Source organism: Natrix helvetica, assembly GCF_964273705.1.
Source record: "Natrix helvetica genome assembly, chromosome: 8".
Taxonomy (NCBI): Eukaryota; Metazoa; Chordata; class Lepidosauria; order Squamata; family Natricidae; genus Natrix; species Natrix helvetica.
In genome coordinates, this window is record NC_138559.1 from 6,608,120 (window position 1) to 6,627,862 (window position 19,743).

General features: G+C 46.4%; 1 protein-coding gene across 1 annotated transcript in view; it reads left to right on the forward strand.

Moving 5' to 3' along the window:
- ADAM9 (ADAM metallopeptidase domain 9) overlaps positions 1-13,154 on the forward strand; it is a gene marked incomplete at its 5' end in the record, with an annotated part of 46,681 nt that extends 33,527 nt beyond the window's left edge. Inside the window, 7 exons of the mRNA XM_081960686.1 lie at positions 1,000-1,183; positions 2,258-2,338; positions 4,800-4,905; positions 4,992-5,130; positions 7,446-7,542; positions 8,805-8,842; positions 11,671-13,154. Of these exons, the coding sequence (XP_081816812.1) occupies positions 1,000-1,183; positions 2,258-2,338; positions 4,800-4,905; positions 4,992-5,130; positions 7,446-7,542; positions 8,805-8,842; positions 11,671-11,752 (727 nt within the window). The 3' untranslated portion in view covers positions 11,753-13,154. The remainder of the gene's footprint in view (positions 1-999; positions 1,184-2,257; positions 2,339-4,799; positions 4,906-4,991; positions 5,131-7,445; positions 7,543-8,804; positions 8,843-11,670) is intronic.
- Between the last annotated feature and the right edge of the window lie 6,589 nt (positions 13,155-19,743).

Genomic DNA, 19,743 nt, shown 5'->3' on the forward strand with positions numbered 1-19,743 from the left:
GCAGGTTGGGGAGATTTTCTCCAGACTTGATGGAGCTGTTTCTTAGAAGGGGAAGTCCAGGTAGCAAAGTGGGGGGGGGCTGTGACCATTTGCTGCGGCCAACTTGGTGCGCTCTCACCTCACAATCAGGGAGGCTGAGAGTTCGATCCTGAGTAGACACAGATATTTCTCTCTCTGGGTGAGATGATGAGAATATATCTGCTGAATATAACTCCTCATTGGCGACAGGGAAGGGCATCCGGCCAGTAAACACCCGACTTCACTCTGTTGCCCTGACTCCACCCCGCAAGGGATTATGGGGTCATTAAATGATGATGATTCCTGGATAATTCCCTATCAAGGATCTGTTGAGTGGTCCTTGAATCTGGCTTCCTGGATAATTCCCTATCAAGGATCTGTTGAGTGGTCCTTGAACCAGGCTTCATAGCTTGAGTCTGTCTGCCTGGGAGCGTCAGGATAATTTTTATCTGAATTATGATTAGTAAACCAATCCCACAAGCAAAACAGAAGGGATATCAACTCTCCAAATACGGTGCAAGAGAGAGGGAGAGAGGGAGAGGGAGAGGGTGAGGCGAGGCCTGGGCTGTCTGTCAGCCCTCAAATGGAGAATCAACAGCACCCAGGTGTGGAGGAGGCTGATGAGGAAGAGGAGGAACAGATTGGTCCAGTGCCTGACGCGCGGATGCGCAGAAGGCAGAGCAGAGGAGAGCAGTGGAAATCTATGGCCCGGTCCCTGGGACGGAAGAGCCACCACTGCTAGCGAAGCCCCACCCTAGCTCTGGGGATAAAAGGAAGGGGCGGAGATGAAAAGATGTGGCAGACAACTATTCATCTCCCTACCAGACATTTTAGCCTGCGGTGAGAGAGAGAGAAAGAGACTTTTTGCCGGGGCTGTTGGTGCTCCTAATAAAAGGGAACATTTAATTAACTACAGAAGGTTTGTCGTGTTTGGGGAGCTGGGCCACAACACCATTGCAGTGATGACACTTGTCTTGTCAGGAATGCCATGTGCGGAAAGCTGCAGTGTGAGAATGTGGAAACCTTGCCGGTCTTTCGGATCAAGCCTGCCATTATCCAAACTCCCATCAAAGACACCACCTGTTGGGGCGTGGACTTCCAGCTAGGCTCAGACGTGCCTGATCCCGGGATGGTGAACGAAGGCACCAAGTGTGCCCCTGGAAAGGTATGTTCAGCTCGCGTGGGCCGCCCCAAAGCCCCGAGGATGAGTTGATTTCTCTAGAGCAGGCCTGGGGAACCTGGCTGGCTCAGGAATTCTGTGAGTTGAAGTTCACAGATCGTAAAAGGGCCCTAGGGTGTCAAACTGGATTTCTTCGAGGGCCGGATCAGCATTGCAGTTCTCCTCCGTGGGCCGGGAGAGACGGGTGGGGTGGGGAAGATGAGACGTCCCAGCTCCTGCAGCACTCTGCTGGCCGAAAACGGACTACGGGTGGCCACATGAGGCCCTGCCAAAGCCTGTTTTGGCTGGCAGAGGCACCATGGGTTGGTCCTTTGATATTTCCTGGCTGGCCTTGCGAGCCACATCCAAGCACCCGATGGGCTGGCCCCTCCAAGCAGCCAAATCAGAGGAGGAGGCGGCGCCGTGGGAGTGAGGGTCAGCATCAAGGCAACGTGAGAGCTCTCAGGAGGAAGAGGGAAAGGAGCTGTCAGAAAGAGAGAGACAGAGGCGGAGCCTGGCCCATCCATCAGCCCTCAGATGGCGAGTCAACAGCCCCCAGGTCTGGAGGTGGCTGATGAGGAAGAGGAGGAACAGCTGGGTCCAGTGCCTGACGCACGGATACGCAGAAGACAGAGGAGAGGAGAGCAGTGGAAATCAATGGGCCGGTCCTTGGGACGGAATTGCGAATCACTGCTAGCGAAGCCCCACCCTAGCTCTGGAGATAAAAGGCAGGGGGCGGAGACGAATAGTATGCAGCTGACAACTATTCATCTTCCAGATGGACGGATTTGTTGGCCTGTGTTGAGAGAGAAACATTTTGCCAGGACTGCTGACGCTCCTAATAAATGAATCATTGCTTCAACTATAGAGGGTTTGTTGTGTTTGGGGAGCTGGATCAAAACAACACCATTCTTTTGGGAGTTGTCTTTGGCTGCCTCAAATGCATGGAACCCCTTCGCTTTGCTTTTACATTTAGCTGAAAATTTGGGTGGTCCCCATTGGAATAGGGCCAAGTCTCAGATAATCGGTGTTTAACACCTTGCATACAAATGAACCATGCTTCGTGTTGCTTCGTTTCAGGTCTGCAAACACTACCAATGCGTTAATGCGTCCGTCTTAGATTATGACTGTGACCTCAAGGACAAATGTAATGGGCATGGGGTAAGTTCCGAACGAGAAGCATCTTGATTTTGGAGGCCTTCCTGTTGGTTCCTGAGTTTGGTTTCTGGATCTAACATCTGGCTTGTAGAAAAGTAGTATCTTCCTTGTCCCTCCACCGATTTCCCCCCCTCAATGTCCATGGGTGTTTGGCACCATTCTAAGTGTTGGGAAGATCATCCGGGCACTGGAGAATTTGTTTAAAGAAAGGATCATTAATTAGGATGACCTAATTAAGCCCGTGGGGTGTCCAATCCTTGGATAGAATAGAATTCTTTATTTATTGGCCAAGTGTGATTGGGCACACAAGGAGTTTGTCTTTGGTGCATAAGCTCTCAGTGTACATAAAAAGATAAGATACACCTCAGGCGCCCCAACACGAGTGGCATTGAGCTGGCCACGCCTCCCCAGCCACACACCCCCGCCACACTTTCCCAGCCCCCCCCCCAAGATGAGACACAACCCTGAGGTGGCCCTCAATGGCAACTTCTGTTCCATGGGTCGATTGTTCTCACTGTCAGGAAATTCCTCCTTATTTCCAGGTTGAATCTCTCCTTGTTCAGTTTCCATCCATTATTCCTTGTCTGGCCTTTGGGTGCTTTGGAAAATAGATAAATTGTCTGATAAACGGTTGAGCAAATTAGCTTATTGAAGAGAAGGGTTTGGGGGTTACATGACAACTATCTTCCAGTCCTTGAGAAGATGCGACAGAAAAGAGGATGGACTTATGTTCCAAAGTGCCAGAGGGCAGGACAAGAAGCAATGGGTGGAAGCTCATTAAAGTGAGACCCAACCTAGAATTAAAAAGAAAGTTCCTTAAGAGATAAACAGGGTCGGAAGGGACCTTGTAGGTCATCCAGTCCAATCCCCCCGCCCAAGCAGGAGACCCTACACCATTTCTGATAGATGGCAGTCCAGTCTCTTCTTGAAAGCTTCCAGGGATGAAGCTCCCACAGCTTCTGAAGGCAAATTCCACCCATCCAGATCTGGTCAGGTGCAGAGGTGCAAAGACAAAGGATCACCTTGGCTTTCTAGAAAGAATTTTGTTATGGCTGCATCGCATCTCACTCCATACAATCCCCCCTCCCATTTTCCCGCAATAGAAAATGAATAGCAGAATGTCCTGATAATAATGCCATGCCACGTTTTTCTGGTGGGCAAAAATAAAAGCCCTCCCCCGCAAATAAACCCCCTGGACAACCCCCCACCTCCGGCCAGACAGAGCGCCATTCACCAACCTAGCAGTATCCCGAAGGTGCCAAGCCATGAGAACTGGAGGGGGGAGGCAAAGGTGATCGCGTTGCTTGGCGCCTTTGGGATACTGCTAGGTAGGTGAGCAGCACTGTGCCCAGCTGAAGAGGGGGGTTGCCGGGTGGCTGCTCTCTTGCGAGCGGGCTCCCAAAGAGCCGGGTACAGCCTCATGGGCGAACGGCTGTGTTTCGCTGTCGCAGTAGCGCAACACAGTAGGCATGAAGCGACCACGCTCACGAGCAGCCACCTGTCAAACCCCCTTTCCAGCCGGGCACAGCGCCATTCACTGACCTAATGATATCGCCAAGCCACGTGAGCCCCTGTTTGCTGGCTCCCGCGGCTTGGCGCCTTCCAAATGCCAGTAAATGGCGCTCTGCACGGCTGGAGAGGGGGGTTGCATGAGTGGCTGTTCTGCTCTCGCTCACATGCCTCCCAGCCTCACGATGCCCTGGCCCAGCTCTCCCCGCAGAGCCAGGGCACCTCCCCTGCCGCCGCATGGCTTTTTCTGTGGCTTCCGGCAGTGGCCACTCTGGGCGTACACTCTATGGTTGTACGTTCTGCCGGCAGCTGGCCCACAACCATAGAGCGTACACCCAGAGCGGCCAGTGCTGGAAGACTCGGTTTGGAAGCCGCAAAAAAGCCATGCGGCGGCAGCGGAAGTGCTCTGGCTCTGCAGGGAGAGCTGGGCCAGGGCATCGTGAGGCTGGGTGGCGCGTGAGTGAGAGCGCAAGCCCCCCTCCAGCTGTGCAGAGCGCCATTCACTGGCATTTCGAAGGCGCCAAGCCGCGGGAGCCGGGCGGCGGCAAACAGGCGCTCACGCAGCTTGGCGATACCCTTAGGTCAGTGAATGGCGCTGTGCCCGGCTGGAAAGGGGTTTTGCCGGGTGGTTGCTCGTGAGCGTGTTCGCTTCATGGCTGCTGTGTTGCGCTGCTGCGACAGCACAACAAGACAGCCATTCGCCCCTGAAGCTCTTTGCCCGGCTCTTTGGGAGCCCGCTCGGAAGACAGCAGCCGCCCGGCAACCCCAAAACAATAAACCCTCCCCTCATAATAAGGCCCAAGCCATATTTTGTAGGTAAAAAGAAAATAAGACCCTCTCTTATTTTCAGGGAAACACGGTAGAAAGTGTAGCAGGCCAAAGATCCAAAAGAAAAGATGGCTGCAGGCCTGACAGGCAAGTTCACCAAAATATTATTCTTCCCTCTCTCAAACAGGTGTGCAACAGCAATAAAAATTGCCATTGCAATTCAGATTGGGCGCCTCCCTACTGCGATTCCCCAGGATATGGGGGCAGCGCAGACAGCGGGCCTACTTACAACGGTAAGTCTCCAAAGCGGAGTATCCTTCAGAAAAACGAAGGCAGCTCACACAGAAGCTTCCTTCTTCTTTCTTTCCTTTTTTTCCAGACAGCAATGTGGCCGCACGAAACTGGATCCTGGTGTTTGTGTTCATAGTTCTTCCCATCGCGATAGTTGTACTCATTCTTTATTGTACGAGAAATAAAAGGACTCCTTCCTGGTTGCCACTCACGGACACCTGTTGCAGGTAAGGTTTTCCCCCCTCTCCTCTGTTTTGCCCTGAAAATATCTGTGCAGAAAAGCTAAGCTTTTGGTTTTGAAAAAGAACAAAATAGACCCCCATAATCCCAGGGTGCAGGGTGGACTGGGCAATTGAATGGAACTGAGTGTTTACTGGCCAGATGCCCTTCCTGTCACCAATGAGGAGTTTTGTTCAGCAGATATATTCTCATTGCCTCCTGATTGTGAGGCGACAGCTTCACCTCTAGGGAACTGCACCACTCAAAAAGAACAAAATATATATTTTTGTATATAATGCCTAATTTCTATTTTATAGAGGTAGTCCTTAACTTACAGCCATTCGTTTAGTGACCAAAGTTACAATAACACTGCAAAAAGGGACTTACGACCCTTTTCACACTTATGACCATTGCAGCATTCCCCATGGTCATGTGATCAAAATTCGGAAGCTTGGCAACTGGGCTCATATTTATAATGGTCGCAGTGTCCCGGGGTCACGTGATCCCCTTTTGCGACCTTGTGGCAATCAAAATCAATGGGGAAATCAGATTCACTTAACAACCATGTTACTAACATAGCAACTGCCGTGAGTCACTTAACAACTGTAGCAAGAAAGGTCGTAAAATGGGGCAAGATTCATTTAACAATTGTCTCGCTTACCAACATAAGTGTTGGATTCAATTGTCATAAATCAAGGACTATCTGTGTAGGAGGACATCGTGTGCTGTGGGAAATCTGGAAGATTTGGGTTTTTCTTGAAAAGGCACCTGACAAGGTTGATGGGCTCTGCTGGGATCTCAGCCACTGGGAAAAACCCTCATCCTACTTTCATCTAAATTAGACCATTCATTTTTATAACTTTGCATTGTTTAGTTTAGTGGGCCACAATCTTCATGGCACTATCAGGTACTCCTGAGGGGTACTTGGGTGGATCCAGGGTGGGCTGCTGGCGGTTTGCGTGGGTTCGGGAGAACCTCTAGCTAAGATTCTGTGCAGTTTGGAGGACCCCCAAATCCCACTCCTGGCTGGCCACGCCCACCCCTCCCAGGAGTCCCCACGCGGCCCATTTTGGACACAGATAAGTGCACGGCACATGCGGAGACGCAGGGAAGGAAAAATTGGGCTTACAGGAAGTTTGGGAAAGTTGGAAACGGGCCCATTTCTGGCCCCCGGAGCATGGGGAGACCATTTTTGCCCTCCCGGAGGCTCGAGAAAAGCCTCTGGAGTCTGGAGAGGGCAAAAATGCCCCCCCGGCCGTGGTGTATGAGGCTGACTAAGCCACGCCCACCATGGCCATGCCCATCCAGCAACCGGACAGAGAACCCCTTGCTAAAAATTTTGAAGTCCCCCGGATGCAGGGTAATACATTTTAACAAGGTTTTGTCTGTTTTCCCTATGGTCTCTTGCACAATTTTGAAACTCCTGAGATTTGGACAACTTAAGATAGGGACCCTTCCACATGCGTGTGTGTGCGTGTGTGTGTGTGCGTGTGTGTGTCCATTTTTTTTAAAAAAATGATGAATTTTGCAAATACAATCCAAGAAAAAAGAAAGAGAATAAAAAGAACAGAAAAACCAAAAATATTCAAAAAGGCTGCATGTTAGGCTATCAGCATGTTGGAGCGTTTTCTATCCATTCGAAATGTTATATATATCAGTTCTAAAATGTAAGTTAGTATTTGAATCAGGTTATCATGAACTGATCAATAAGCATTAATTAATTAATATAACAAATATTGCTCAAATCGCACCTTCCAAAATATACTTTTAAAAGCAGGCTGCATACATAACAAGGCCCCTACCTATTCTTTGACTCCTAAACATAACTTGTGAATGATGAGCAATGGAAGCCTGTTTGAGGATTGAAAGCTGTGATTTTTCAAAAATCCATGCATTTGGTATGAAATTTCCACCTGAGATAGAGGAGCTCATTGCAAACAGTCATCTCTCCGTGTTGTCATGGGAACAGAATGAGTGGGAGTGAATTCCACGCATACTGTCGGCTGGAATTGGATCTGCTGCCTGTTTGGGAGGGGTGTATCTATTGGGTAACGTGATTTATGACACAGACTGAGGGGAGGGAAGGAGCATGGGTAAAGTTCAGAAGCAGATAAACAAAGATTTGGCTGCGAACAAATCTTCCCTAATGAAGCCATTAATAAATCACTGGTTTTTGTATTAAAACATTGGCTCGATTATTATGAATCAGTTACGGCATCGTTAGGAAACTTGACAAACAGTTTATAAAAAAGGCACCTTTCCACCCAGTAGCCTTTGTCTTTCTTCCAGTTGTGCTAAATATTTTATCCATCCCTTTGTTTAGATGCTTCCGCAGATCGGATACCAGTAGGCACCAGGCTGTTCGAACCGAATGTCCACGCAACTTTCCATATTCTTCCAGGAGTGCATCATCGTCTGCGGTAAGAACAGCAAATATTTCCACTGTTCACTAATCTTGGTGGTTTTTAAGGAAAAACGGGAGGAGGAATTCCAGTGAAGGAATCATCATCATCTTTTAACGACCCCATCATCCCTTTTGGGATGGAGTCTGGGCAACTGAATGGAGTGTTTACTGGCCGGATGTCCTTCCTGTCGCCAGTGCAGAGTTTTGTTCAGGAGAGAGAAATATCAGCCTCTACCTAGGATCGAACTCACAGTCTCCTGATTGTGAGGCGAGAGCTTCACCTCTAGGCCACTGCACCACTCTCCATTTTGTTAGATGGAATAGGAGCTATAAAAAGCCAGCACCCCTATTCTTTCTAACTTGTTCCTCTTCCCGTTTGCCCTTAAAAAGGCTGTGCAGGTGGATCAGGAAAATTGCTGGGCAAGGCATTTTGATGGTTTCCAATGTCTACAATGCTAACTCAACTACCATATTTTTCGGAGTATAAGACGCACCTTAGTTTTTGGGGAGGAAAATAGGCCAAAAAAAATCCTGCCTACCAAAGTATTCATTTTTATTTCCATAACACCAGAAAAGCAAGCAAACACAATAGTATAATAAAATGACACTTTTTGCCACTTTTTTTCTTTCCCCAGGTGGCCAGAGAAACTCTTAATAAGCTTAACTAGATGTCTGGGCATTCAAACAAAAGCACTTCACACCTCTAAAAATGTAATAAAGCTGAATCAACAAACCAGCCCAGCGCTTCCCTAAAGGAAACCATTGAGAAAACTCAGATAGGAAAAATCCCTGCCTTGCCTTTAAAGGGATTATCCCCCAAAGAATAGAAATTACGTAGTCACAGGAACACTCTGCCTTCCCCCATGAGAGGATTATCTCCCCAAAATAGAAACTGAACAAAAGAAGTACCTCTTAAGGCAATCTTCAAATCTTTCCTCTTCCCGGGAAATTTTTCTAACAGTATGCTGTAGTAAAAATATTTGAAGCTTTTTTTCAGCCCTAATGAGGTGCTGACGAGGATGACTTCACTTGTTAGCACCTCTTTAAGGCTGAAAAAAAGCTTCCAAAAAGCTACATTCGGAGTTATAAGATGCACTCAAATTTTCAGCCTCTTTTTTTTTGGGGGGGGGGGGGAGAAGTGCATCCGAAATATACAGTATCTTCTAGGAATTTATACAAAGTACAGGCCAACAGACATTGGGCAATTCTTACCCCATTCATCAACTATCTCTTGCAAAACCGAATTGGTCTCCTCCTTTATGTCCTTCTCCCATACAGGTGGTGTCATCCATGGACCAACAGCGTGTCCCCCCAAGGTCAGTATATTGGGAGGATGGAGAAGGAGAAAAGCTGAGAGTTGCAACACTAGCTCTATCTTGGTTTTGGGAAGGATTTTGTGGAAATGCTTTGGGGCTTCTACCTATTCCATCCCTCCCTCTGGCTTCACTATGCTACCCTGGGCCAGCTCTCAGGCCGAACCTAGCCTTTATTAAAGGCTCCTCAAGCCTAAAGCCACCTTTCGATCCTTGTACACCCTTAATTTTAACAATTTCTCTGAGCGTATATCTAACACTAGCCGATAACCCGGCATTGCCCAGTTATTTATTTATAGGGGGGAAAATGTCCGGACCAAATGTAATTTCTAATGTTGGATTTTCCCCCTTACCAGAGGGAGCCCCCTTGTGGAGTACTGTGAAGCCGTTCCCACTGCAACTGCACTACACTGCACAGTAGAAGCCATTTTACGGCAGTACAGTAGAAGCCATTTTAAGGCACAACAGCCTGCATCTTAACAGAACACACCACCCCCAAGTGGCATTAGGGGTGTCTTACCTCCACAGTATTTGTCTGCAGAGAGTAAGTCATCTATGTACCAAGTTTGCTCAAGGCGTTCCAGACTTATCCTAGAAAACACACACACACACACACACACACACACACACGTTTTTGTATACATAGATGTGTTCAGAGAATTACTCTGAATTAGGGATAAAGAGAAGCAAACCTAGGAGAAATTTCCTAACAGTGCAAACAATCAACCAGAGTAGAACGGCTTGCCTTCAGATGTTGGGGCTGCCCCATCCCTGAATGCTTTGAAGAAGTGTCTGGCCATTTGTTTGAAAAGGTATATGGTCTCCTGCTCGAGCAGGGGGTTGGACTAGATGACCTCCCTTCCAAGTCCCTTATTCTACGTTCTATCTAAGTTGTAGGTGTTCAATGTCCCTTCGCCCCACCTCATTGGCCAGGCAGATTGTGGCAGCCAATCCCTTTTGGTTCCCAGTTTTGCTGATGACCAGGAATGGTGAATTCCTTTTTTTAAAAAAAAAAGTTTTTATTTTTCTCCTTCCAATTCATTCACCAATAGACACTCTTATTATTGCTATTAACATTTATCTATTCATCAATAATCTTTATCGTTATTTTCTTACAAATATATAGAATACAGTTCGGGTTGCTTTCTTGCCACCCCATGCTTCCATCTTGTTTTGCAACAACCCTGCTCCTTCCGTCTTCTCAACCTCCCTTCTCTGCCTTCTTCTTTCCTCCTCTCCTCCCCCCTTTCTTCTTCTCCTCTCTTCTCCCTCCTCCTCTCTTCTCCTCCTTCTTACCCTCTCTCCTACTCTTGATTCCCCTCCCTTACTCCCTGTGCTCTACCCTTTCTTCCTTTCCCTCTTCATCCTCCCTCCTTTCTTCTCCTCTCTTTTCCCCTCCTCCTCTCCTCCTCCTCCTTACCCTCTTCTACTCTTGATTCCCCTCCCTTACTCCCTGTGCTCTACCCTTTCTCCCTTTCCCTCCTCATCCTCCCTCCTTTCTTCTTCTCCTCTCTTCCCCCTCTCCTCCTCTCTCCTCCTCCTTACCCTCTCCTACTCTTGATTCCCCCCCTTACTCTGCCCTACCCTTTCTTCCTTTCTCTCCTCATCCCTTTCTTCCTCTCCTCTCTTCCCCCTCTCCTCCTCTCTTCTCTTCCTTCTTACCCTGTCTCCTACTCTTCCTTCCCCTCCCTTACTCCCTGTGCTCTACCCTTTCTTCCTTTCCCTCCTCATCCTCCCTCCTTTCTTCTCCTCTCTTTTCCCCTCCTCCTCTCTTCTGAATCTTATCCTCTCTACTCTTGATTCCCTTCTTACTCCTTCTGCCCTACACTTTCTTTCTTCCTTTCTCTCCTCATCCTCCCTTTCTTCCTCTCCTCTTCCCCTTCTCCTCCTCTCTTCTCCTCCTTCTTACCCTCTCTCCTACTCTTAATTCCCCTCCCTTACTCCCTGTGCTCTACTCTTTCTTCCTTTCCCTCCTCATCCTCCCTCCTTTCTTCTTCCCCTCTTTCCGCCCCTCTCTCCTCCTCCTTCTTACCCTCTCTCCTTCTTTTACTTCCCCTCCCTTACTCCTCTGCTTTACCCTTTCTTCCTTTCCCTCCTCATCCTCCCTCCCTTCTTCTTCCCCTCTCTTTCCCTCCCTCCTCTCTCCTCCTCCTCCTCCTTCCCCTCTCTCCTACTCTTAACTCCCCTCCCTTACTCCCTCTGCTTTACCCCTTCTTCCTTTCCTTCCTCATCCTCCTGCCTTTCCGTTGTTACCCTTGCTTATTTGCTTTCTCTGATAGGTCCTCGGGGTTGCATTTCAGCAATCCCAACTTTATATTACAATAATACAATAGTAGAGTTGGAAGGGACCTTGGAGGTCTTCTAGTCCAACCCCCTGCCTAGGCAGGAAACCCTATACTGTTCCAGACAAATGGCTATCCAACATCTTCTTAAAGACTTCCAGTGTTGGGGCATTCACAACTTCTGGAGGCAACTTCTGTTCCACTGATTCTGTGTTCTAACTGTCAGGAAATTTCTCCTCAGTTCTAAGTTGCTTCTCTCCTTGATTAGTTTCCACCCATTGCTTCTTGTTCTGCCCTCAGGTGCCTTGGAGAATAGCTTGACTCCCTCTTCTTTGGGGCAGCCCCTGAGATTTTGGAAGACTGCTATTATTTTCGTACAAATAATTTTCTGTTATATTTTATTTCTAATAACAATTCCACTTATATCACTTTTTTAACTCACATACTTGCATTTTAATACTTTCCTATCCCCCCCCTCCTTAATTTAATAACGTGAATGGGGAATTCCTGACCCACACGCTGAGGTTTGACCCTGTCTTCTCTTTACAGGCCCCCACCCCCAGCGGCGAAAACCTCAAGGGCATCGGAACAACTTTTCCCCTCTCGACCGGCACCTTTGCCCCCTATATAAAATGCCTCCCCTTGCCTTTTGCAAGCCCGCCACCGCTTCCCCTTTTTAGGACTGAGCTGCCTCAAGTGTCCATCAAGCGACTCTGGAAACTTGTCTTTTCTTCCTTGGCACCGGAATAAGAGGAAAGGAATATACAGAGGCAAAACACGAAGTGCAAAAACACCAAGGAATGTAAACTCGTATCAAATACCTCTCCGGGATGTGAAAAATCACCGAGTTGGTCGACGCTTCCTGAGTCGACGGCCTTTGGGCTGCGTTGCTGGCCGATATCAGCTTGAACCGGAACAATTATTTTGGATCCAAGGGCATCTTCCTTCTTTTTTAGGATTAGATTTAATTGTGCGATACGTGACATATGCAATCCCACCTGCCAGTCCCTGAGAATTTTTTCTAGAAAATACAGGAGTGAAATCCAGCAGGTTCTGACAGGTTCTGGAGAACCAGTAGCGGAAATTTTGAGTAGTTGGGAGAACCGATAGCAGAAATTTTGAGTAGTTCCGAGAACCAATAGTGGAAATTTTGAGTAGTTCCTAGAACTGGGAGTGGAAATTTTGAGTAGTTCGGAGAACCTGTAGCGGAAATTTTAAGTAGTTTGGAGAACTGGTATATGCCACCTGTGGCTGGCCCAGAGTGGGGTGGGAATGTGGATTTTGCAATATCCTTCCCCTGCCACGCCCACCAAGCCACGCCCACAGAACTGGTAGCAAAAAAAATTGAATTTCACCACTGAGAAAATGAAATAAGTCAAGGGAAGATGGCCTTAACCAGAAGGGTGCTGCTGCCGGTTCGGACTGGTTTGCACATACCGGTAGTTCCGACCACCAGCTGGGTCCCCCCATGCCCCCCCCGTGCTATCCCGTCCTATATATCCCATTCTCTGGCTCACTCGACCCACCCACATAGCCCAGCTGATTCCTGCTGCGCACACAAAACCGCCGTGTGTTTGAAGCTGCGTGCAAGCGCGGAAGGCGCACACGCATGCTCCCATTTTCAGTTCTGCGCCAGGCGAACCGGTTGTTGAATTGTGTGAAGTCCACCTCTGGGTCTAACCATTTGTAAGGACCAGTAAGCTGAAGGGACGCGGTGGCTCAGTGGCTAAGACACTGAGTTTGTCGATGAGAAGGTTAGCAGTTTGAATCCCTAGCGCCGTGTAACAGATTGAGCTCCCGTGACTTGTCCCAGCTTCTGCCAACCTAGCAATTTGAAAGCACGTAAAAAATGCAAGTAGAAAAATAGGAACCACTTTTGGTGAGAAGGTAACAGCATTCCGTGCGCCTTTGGCATTTAGTCATTCCAGCCACATGACCACTGAGACGTCTTCGGACAGCGCTGGCTCTTTGGCTTAGAAACGGAGATGAGCACCGCCCCCTAGAGTCAGGAACGACTAGCACACATGTTACCTTTATCTTTAGGCTGATCTAAACACCTGGTTCCCTTTCACTAAAAAACTACTTTACAGTCCTGAAAAAAAGTCATTATGGGAAATAAATGTAGTTTGACTGGATTGGGAGAAAAAAAAATCAAATTTGGACAGCCCTGATTGAGTGGTGCGGGGTGCTGTCCTTTCTTGTGCCTTGGGAGTATTGTGGCTCTTCTTGAATTTTAAAAAAATCTAAAAAGGATGCAAACCACAGAGATATGCATAAAGGTGCTTGCGGCACTTGAAATCTTGGACAGCCTAAAGTGTGACACACAGTTTGAGGCTTCCATGTCTTACGCTTTGGGTGTACAGCTGTCCCTCAAAATACAGGAGCCAGGAGGGGTGGAAAGTTAGTTTGACAGCTGCAATTCCCCAACAAAGTTATACCTGTTTTCACCTGTAGTTTTGAGCTTCGGTCCAACCCAAGAACAGGAGCAAGGTTAAATGGCTTTGTGTGGATTGCAGTTGTTGTTGTTTTTTTTTACCTGGAATTGCATGAAGCTGAGACACCTGAGAAAATGTGAAGCATATTGGCTGTGCAACTGTATTCTACTCTGCTTCGAAGCCAGACCCACTGAATTCAATGGGACATTTGTTCAATGGGTGTAGGATTGCAAGCTTATCCAAGCAGGGCTCTGACTGTTCATTGCTAACACTGGTTCTTTTTTTTTTTAATGAAAAGAGATAGAAGAATTGGCAGGAAAAGAGGTGAAGATGACAAATAGAAGATGATACATCTTTCCTACTCAGGTGTGTGTGTGTAAAGGATGTGGTTAAAAAGTCCAAAGTGATGTGGCTGTGATGTTGCAATCAAAAGTTTCCCCCTTTGAGCGCACCTGCATAAAATTGGGCGAGTGCCTGTCACCTTACAAGTCGTCCTCCTTTAGCGACTCCTTTGGGACCAGCAACTTGATCATTAAATGAAGTAGTTGCCAATTGAAACTGCGACTTAAGTGACAGCCTTCATTCAACCTTTCTTGACTCAGCAGACCTGCCAGGGTTGTGCTTTTTCATCCTCTTCGTTAAGTGGGAATGGTTGCTAAACGAGGCAGTCGCTAAAACGAGGACCTCCTGCATTACGGCCACCAAACTTGACTTTGTTACCGCGCCTTGCAGGCACCCCTGCTTTTGCCCAAATAGCGGCAGGACAATTGCACAACAAACCTCTGAGTACTTTTTTTAATGAAATCCATTCTCAGCATGTACATAATTTTTAACACTGTGTGTGACTGTCAATACGTATTAAACAGCTAATTCTATCCCTGCTGGCTGATCTTACAACTGCGTTTAATAAAAGATTTTAGGGAAACTTAATCCGTTTCCGTTAACAAGCAGTAACTTAGGAAATTCAACTTATTAACCACTATCGATGCCTCAAAATGATGGTAGAGGAATTCCGCCTTGGTGCCCCAAAAATGGCTTAAAGATTTTAAAAGCACATTGTCAGCTATTCTGGATATGCTAGAATCCTAAACATTCTAGTAGTTAATGTAATTTAATGTTTTAAAAAATATGCTTGTAAGAGTAATGAAAACCAACGGTCAAGTGTAGAAATGAAAATTATAACGTTCTGCCGATTGCTGTTACATTGACACATTGGTCTAATTCCAAGATTTTTTCAGTGTTTTTCAAACCATGCAACCTCTTCATTTTATAAAATACTAGCCGATAACCCAGCGTTACCCGGGTATTTATTTATAGGGGGGAAATGTCCCAACCAAACGTAATTTCTAATGTTGGATTTTCCCCCTTAACAGAGGGAGCCCCTTTGTGGAGTACTGTGAAGCCGTTACCATGGCAACTCCACTGTGCTGTAAAGTAGAAGCCATTTTACGGCAGTAGAGTAGAAGCCATTTTAAGGCACAACAGGCTGTATCTTAACAGAACACACCACCCTGAGGGCTGTTAGGGGTGTCTTACCCCCCACAGTATTTGTCTGCAGAGAGTAAATCATCTGTGTATCAAGTTTGGTTGAAATTGCTCAAGGCGTTGCAGAGTTATGCTGGAACACACACACACACACACAGCTGTTGATAGATAGATAGATAGATAGATAGATAGATAGATAGATAGATAGATAGATAGATAGATGATAGATAGATAGATAGATAGATAGATAGATAGATAGATAGATAGATGATAGATAGATAGATAGATAGACAGAGAGAGAGAGAGAGAGAGAGAGAGAGAGAGAGAGATCCTGAATTCCTGATTAAGAGGGGTGAGGCTTTTGGATGTCAGCTTACCATTTCTGGGGGGGGTGCATTCAAGTTCTCCCCCCATTCCATTCTGGAGAGGGGGTCCCCACCCAATGTTACAGAACCCATTCAAATCCTAGCAGAATCCCAGTTTTGCAAATAACTCAGTTTGAAAAACCTTGGTCTGTTTCATGATGCTACAAACTGAAAGAAACTTCACATTTGATTCTTCACAGAAGTCCACTTCTGTCCCCTTCTGAACATAATCTGCTTTTTTCCCATAGTCACAACAATGCTACACAATAGTGCTTAAGGCTGTGCAAATTAGTGCCAGCTGTGTTTTCTTCAATGCCGAGCTAACGCACACCACTGAAAATGCAGAGACAGATGGAAACAATGGCGAAACTCTTGATTTTTGAACATATGAATGCTCAAATTGCTAACTAAATACACTAACATAAGGGGCCGTTTGCATGTTCTCCAAATTGACTTGCTTGCTTTGAGTTCTGCAAACTCCGTTTTATTATGCGAACTTTTGGACAACGGCATGAGCACTTTAAAATCTGATTAGCCTGCTGGAAGATTCCAATTTATCCTTAAAAACGTTGCTTTTTCAGACCAGTCAGGCAGGTGTGACGTTAGCTAAATCTTGCTGGATTAAATCGTGCGCCACTGAATGAGTCAGGGTTTAAACGTCGTTGGGAAAAAGATTCTGCTACGGTAGGTTTTGGGTCCAAGATTGACGTTGCTGTTAGACAAGGGAATTTGATCTCTCCTGGTGAGACAGAATATATAGTTTGTTCACAATGGACACGGATTCTTACAGATCACTGTATTAAAGACTGAAATAATGATGAATAATTATGGTGATTCATTCCCAAGTGGCGTTAACTGTTCAACATACAGAGTGGTGCAGTGGCCTAGAGGTGGACCTCTTGCCTCACAATCAGAAGGCTGTGAGTTCAATCCTATGTAGAGGCAGATATTTCTATCTCTGGGCACAATGAGAATATATATGCTGCACAAAACAACTCATTGGCGACACGAACGGCATCCGGCCAGTAAACACTCTGCTAGCTCCATTCAGTTGCCCAGACTCCACCCCGCAAAGGATTATGGTGTCGTTAAAAGAAAAAGGGATAAGGTGGCTCAGTGGCTAAGACTCTGAGCTTGTCGATCAGAAAGGTCGGCAGTTTGGCAGTTTGAATCCCTACTGCCACATAATGGAGTGAGCTCCCATTGTTCCAGCTTTTGCCAACCTAGCAGTTGGAAAGCATGTAAAATGCAAGTAGAAAAATAGGGATCACCTTTGGTGGGAAGGTAACAGCGTTCCGTGCGCCTTCCGCATTGAGTCATACTGGCCACATGACCAGTTTCGGTCATCACTGGCTCTTCAGACAGCGTTGGCTCTTCGTCTTTGAAATGGAGATGAGCACCGCCCCCTAGAGTTGGGAACAATTAGCACATATGTGCAAGGGGAACCTTTACCTAAAATATGATGATCATTAGCCATTTAACATACAGTCCTTGTAAGTCAAGGGAGTTCTTGAATTACAAGCACAGTGAGACCAGAATTTTCATTGCTGAGCAAAATATTGTTAAGTAACTTGTGCCCAATTTTACAGCTTTCCTGGCTGTGGTTGTTAAGCAATCACTGCAGTTGTTAAGTAAGTCATATGTTAAGTGAGTCCGGCTTCCCACAACATCATTTCTTATCAAACGCTGGCTGGAAAGGTCCAAAAATGACAATCACACCCCGGGTTGCTTGTAACTCACAAATACCGTATTTTTTGGACTATAAAATGCACTGGACCATAGGACACACCTAAATTTACAAGAGGGAAACAAGAAAAAAGTAGTTTTTGGCCTTCCGCACATCACGTTTTCACCCTCCCAGGGCCCCAGAAGCATTCTGCAGTCCTCCGCACAACAGTCCTCTGTTTTCGCAAACAGGCTGTGCAGAGCACTGCAGAATGCTTCTGGGGCTGGAGAGCACAAAAATGCAACGTGTGGAGGGTTAGGGAGGCCAAAACCACCTGTTTTATAAGACACACCTAAATTTTCACCCACTTTTAAGGGGGATAAAGGTGCATCTTATACTCCAAAAAATACGGCCCATGCTGGTGGCTAAGCGTATGAATTTTCATCACACGGGGATGCAGCAACAGTTGTGAATGAAGGACTTTTTTTACAACTTGTTTTGTTTTTACCTAAGCTACCTTTTTCAGTGCCAAGCGGTCACTAAACGAATGGTTGTAAGTAGAGGACTACCTGAACTCTTGTTTCGGCAAATGTTTCGCATCGTTCTTGCCAAAAGAGAGTTTTTCACCGTGTGTTTGTGTACATTCACCCGTGTTAATAAAACGTCTGAATGATTCAGTCTCGTAAATGTTACCAAATATTCAGTCCTGCGCATTGCAAAATTAACTCCTGCAGCTGAAGGAGCGGTGGAGCTGCTGCATGGGTTTTATTCTCTCCCCCACGTCCCCAAATCAGTTGTGATTGACCATAGTTTATTCAAAAGTCATAATGGGCTTATTAGCACATACTGCTCCACAGTGCTTCACAGCCCCCTGTAAGCGGTTTAGAGAGTCGGCATATTGTCCCCCAACAATCTGGGTCCTCATTTTACCCACCTCGGAAGGATGGAAAGTTGAGTAAACTTTGAACTGGTCAGGATCGAACTCCGTGGCTGTGGGCAGAGTTCTCCTTTTCTTTCCTTCTCCTTGTTTTCCTTCCTTCCTTCTTGTTTTCCTTCCTTCCTTCTCCTTTTCCTCCCTTTTAATTTTCCTTCCATTCTTCCTTCTCCTTGTTTTCCTTCTTTCTCCTTGTTTTCCTTCCTTCCATCCCTCCCCTCCCTTCCCCTTCCTCCCTCTCTTCCTCCCTCCCTGTTTTCCTTTCTTCCTTCTCCTTCTTTTACTTCCTTCTCATTTTCCTTCCTTTCTTCCTGCTCCTTGTTTTTCTTCCTTCCTTATTTCTCCTTGTTTTCCTTCCATCCATCCATCCCTTCCCCTTCCCCCCTCTCTTCCTCCCTCCTTTCTTGTTTTCCTTCCTCCCTTCTCCTTTTCCTTCCTTCCTTCTCATTTTCTTTCTTTCCTTCCTTCCTGATTTTTCTTATTTTCCTTCCTTCTGTCCCTCCCTCCCTTCCTTCTTGTTTTCCTTCCTTCCTTCTTTCCCCTTGTTTTTCTTTCTTCCTTCCTTCCATCCCTCCCTCCCTTCCTTCCCCTCCTTCCCTCCCTTCCTTCCCAAGTAATAGCACTTAGATGTACAACACCTCATAGTGCTCTGCAGCCCTTTCTGAGCAGTTTACAGAGTCGGCCTATTGCCCCCCTACAATCCGGGTTCCCATATCCTGGCAATAACATGACAACTTCAAAGGGCCATTTGCCTCTGTGGTGTGTAGCAGCCTCTCCCAACATCCCTTTACAGCTGGTCCTTCGTTTTAACAGGGCCATTGGGAACAGAATTCCTGTTGCTGAAGATAAAGGCACAGATCACATGAAGTATTAGTGCTGCTTTGCAAAACCCTAGTAAGGCCAACGCCTGGAATACCGCAAACAATTTTGGTCACCACATTACAAAAAAGATGTTGAGAGACTTTGGGACAAGTTTAAAGAAGAGCAATTAAGGATCAAAGGCCTGGAGACTAAGCCAAATGAATGGCTGCAGGTTTTGGGTTTGGCTAATCTAAAGAAAAGAATTTGGGGCGATATGATAGAAGTATTCCAGTATTTGAGGGGCTGCCACAAAGAAGAGGGGGTCCAATTATTCTCCAAAGCACCAGAGGGCACGACAAGAAACAATGGATGGAAATTGATCAAGGAGAGAAACAACCTGGAATTAAGGAGAACCTTCCTAATAGTGAGGACAATAACCAGTGGAACAGCTTGCCACCAGAAAACGTGGGTATTCATCACTGGAGGTATTTAAGTAGAGATTGGACAGTTACTTATCTGAAATGGCGTCCTCCTGCTTGAACGGGGCTGGACTAGAAAACCTCCAAGGTCCCTTCCAACTTTATTATTCTATTCTAATAACCAATCAAGGAGAGAAGCAATTTAGAATTAGGAAGAAATTTCCTGACAGAACAATTAATCAGTGGAACAACTTGCCTCCAGAAGTTGTGAATGTTCCAACACTGGAAGTTTTTAAGAGATTAGATAACCATTTGTCTGAAGTGGTGTAGGATTTCCTGCCTAAGCAGGGGGTTGGACTAGAAGACCTCCAAGGTCCCAACTCTGTTATTTTATTTTATTCTATTCTATTTTATTCTTTTTCCTAATTCTATTCTATTCTATTTCCTAATTCTATTCTAGTCTATTCTCTTTCCTTATTCTATTCCTCTTCTCTTCTCTTCTCTTCTCTTCTCGTCT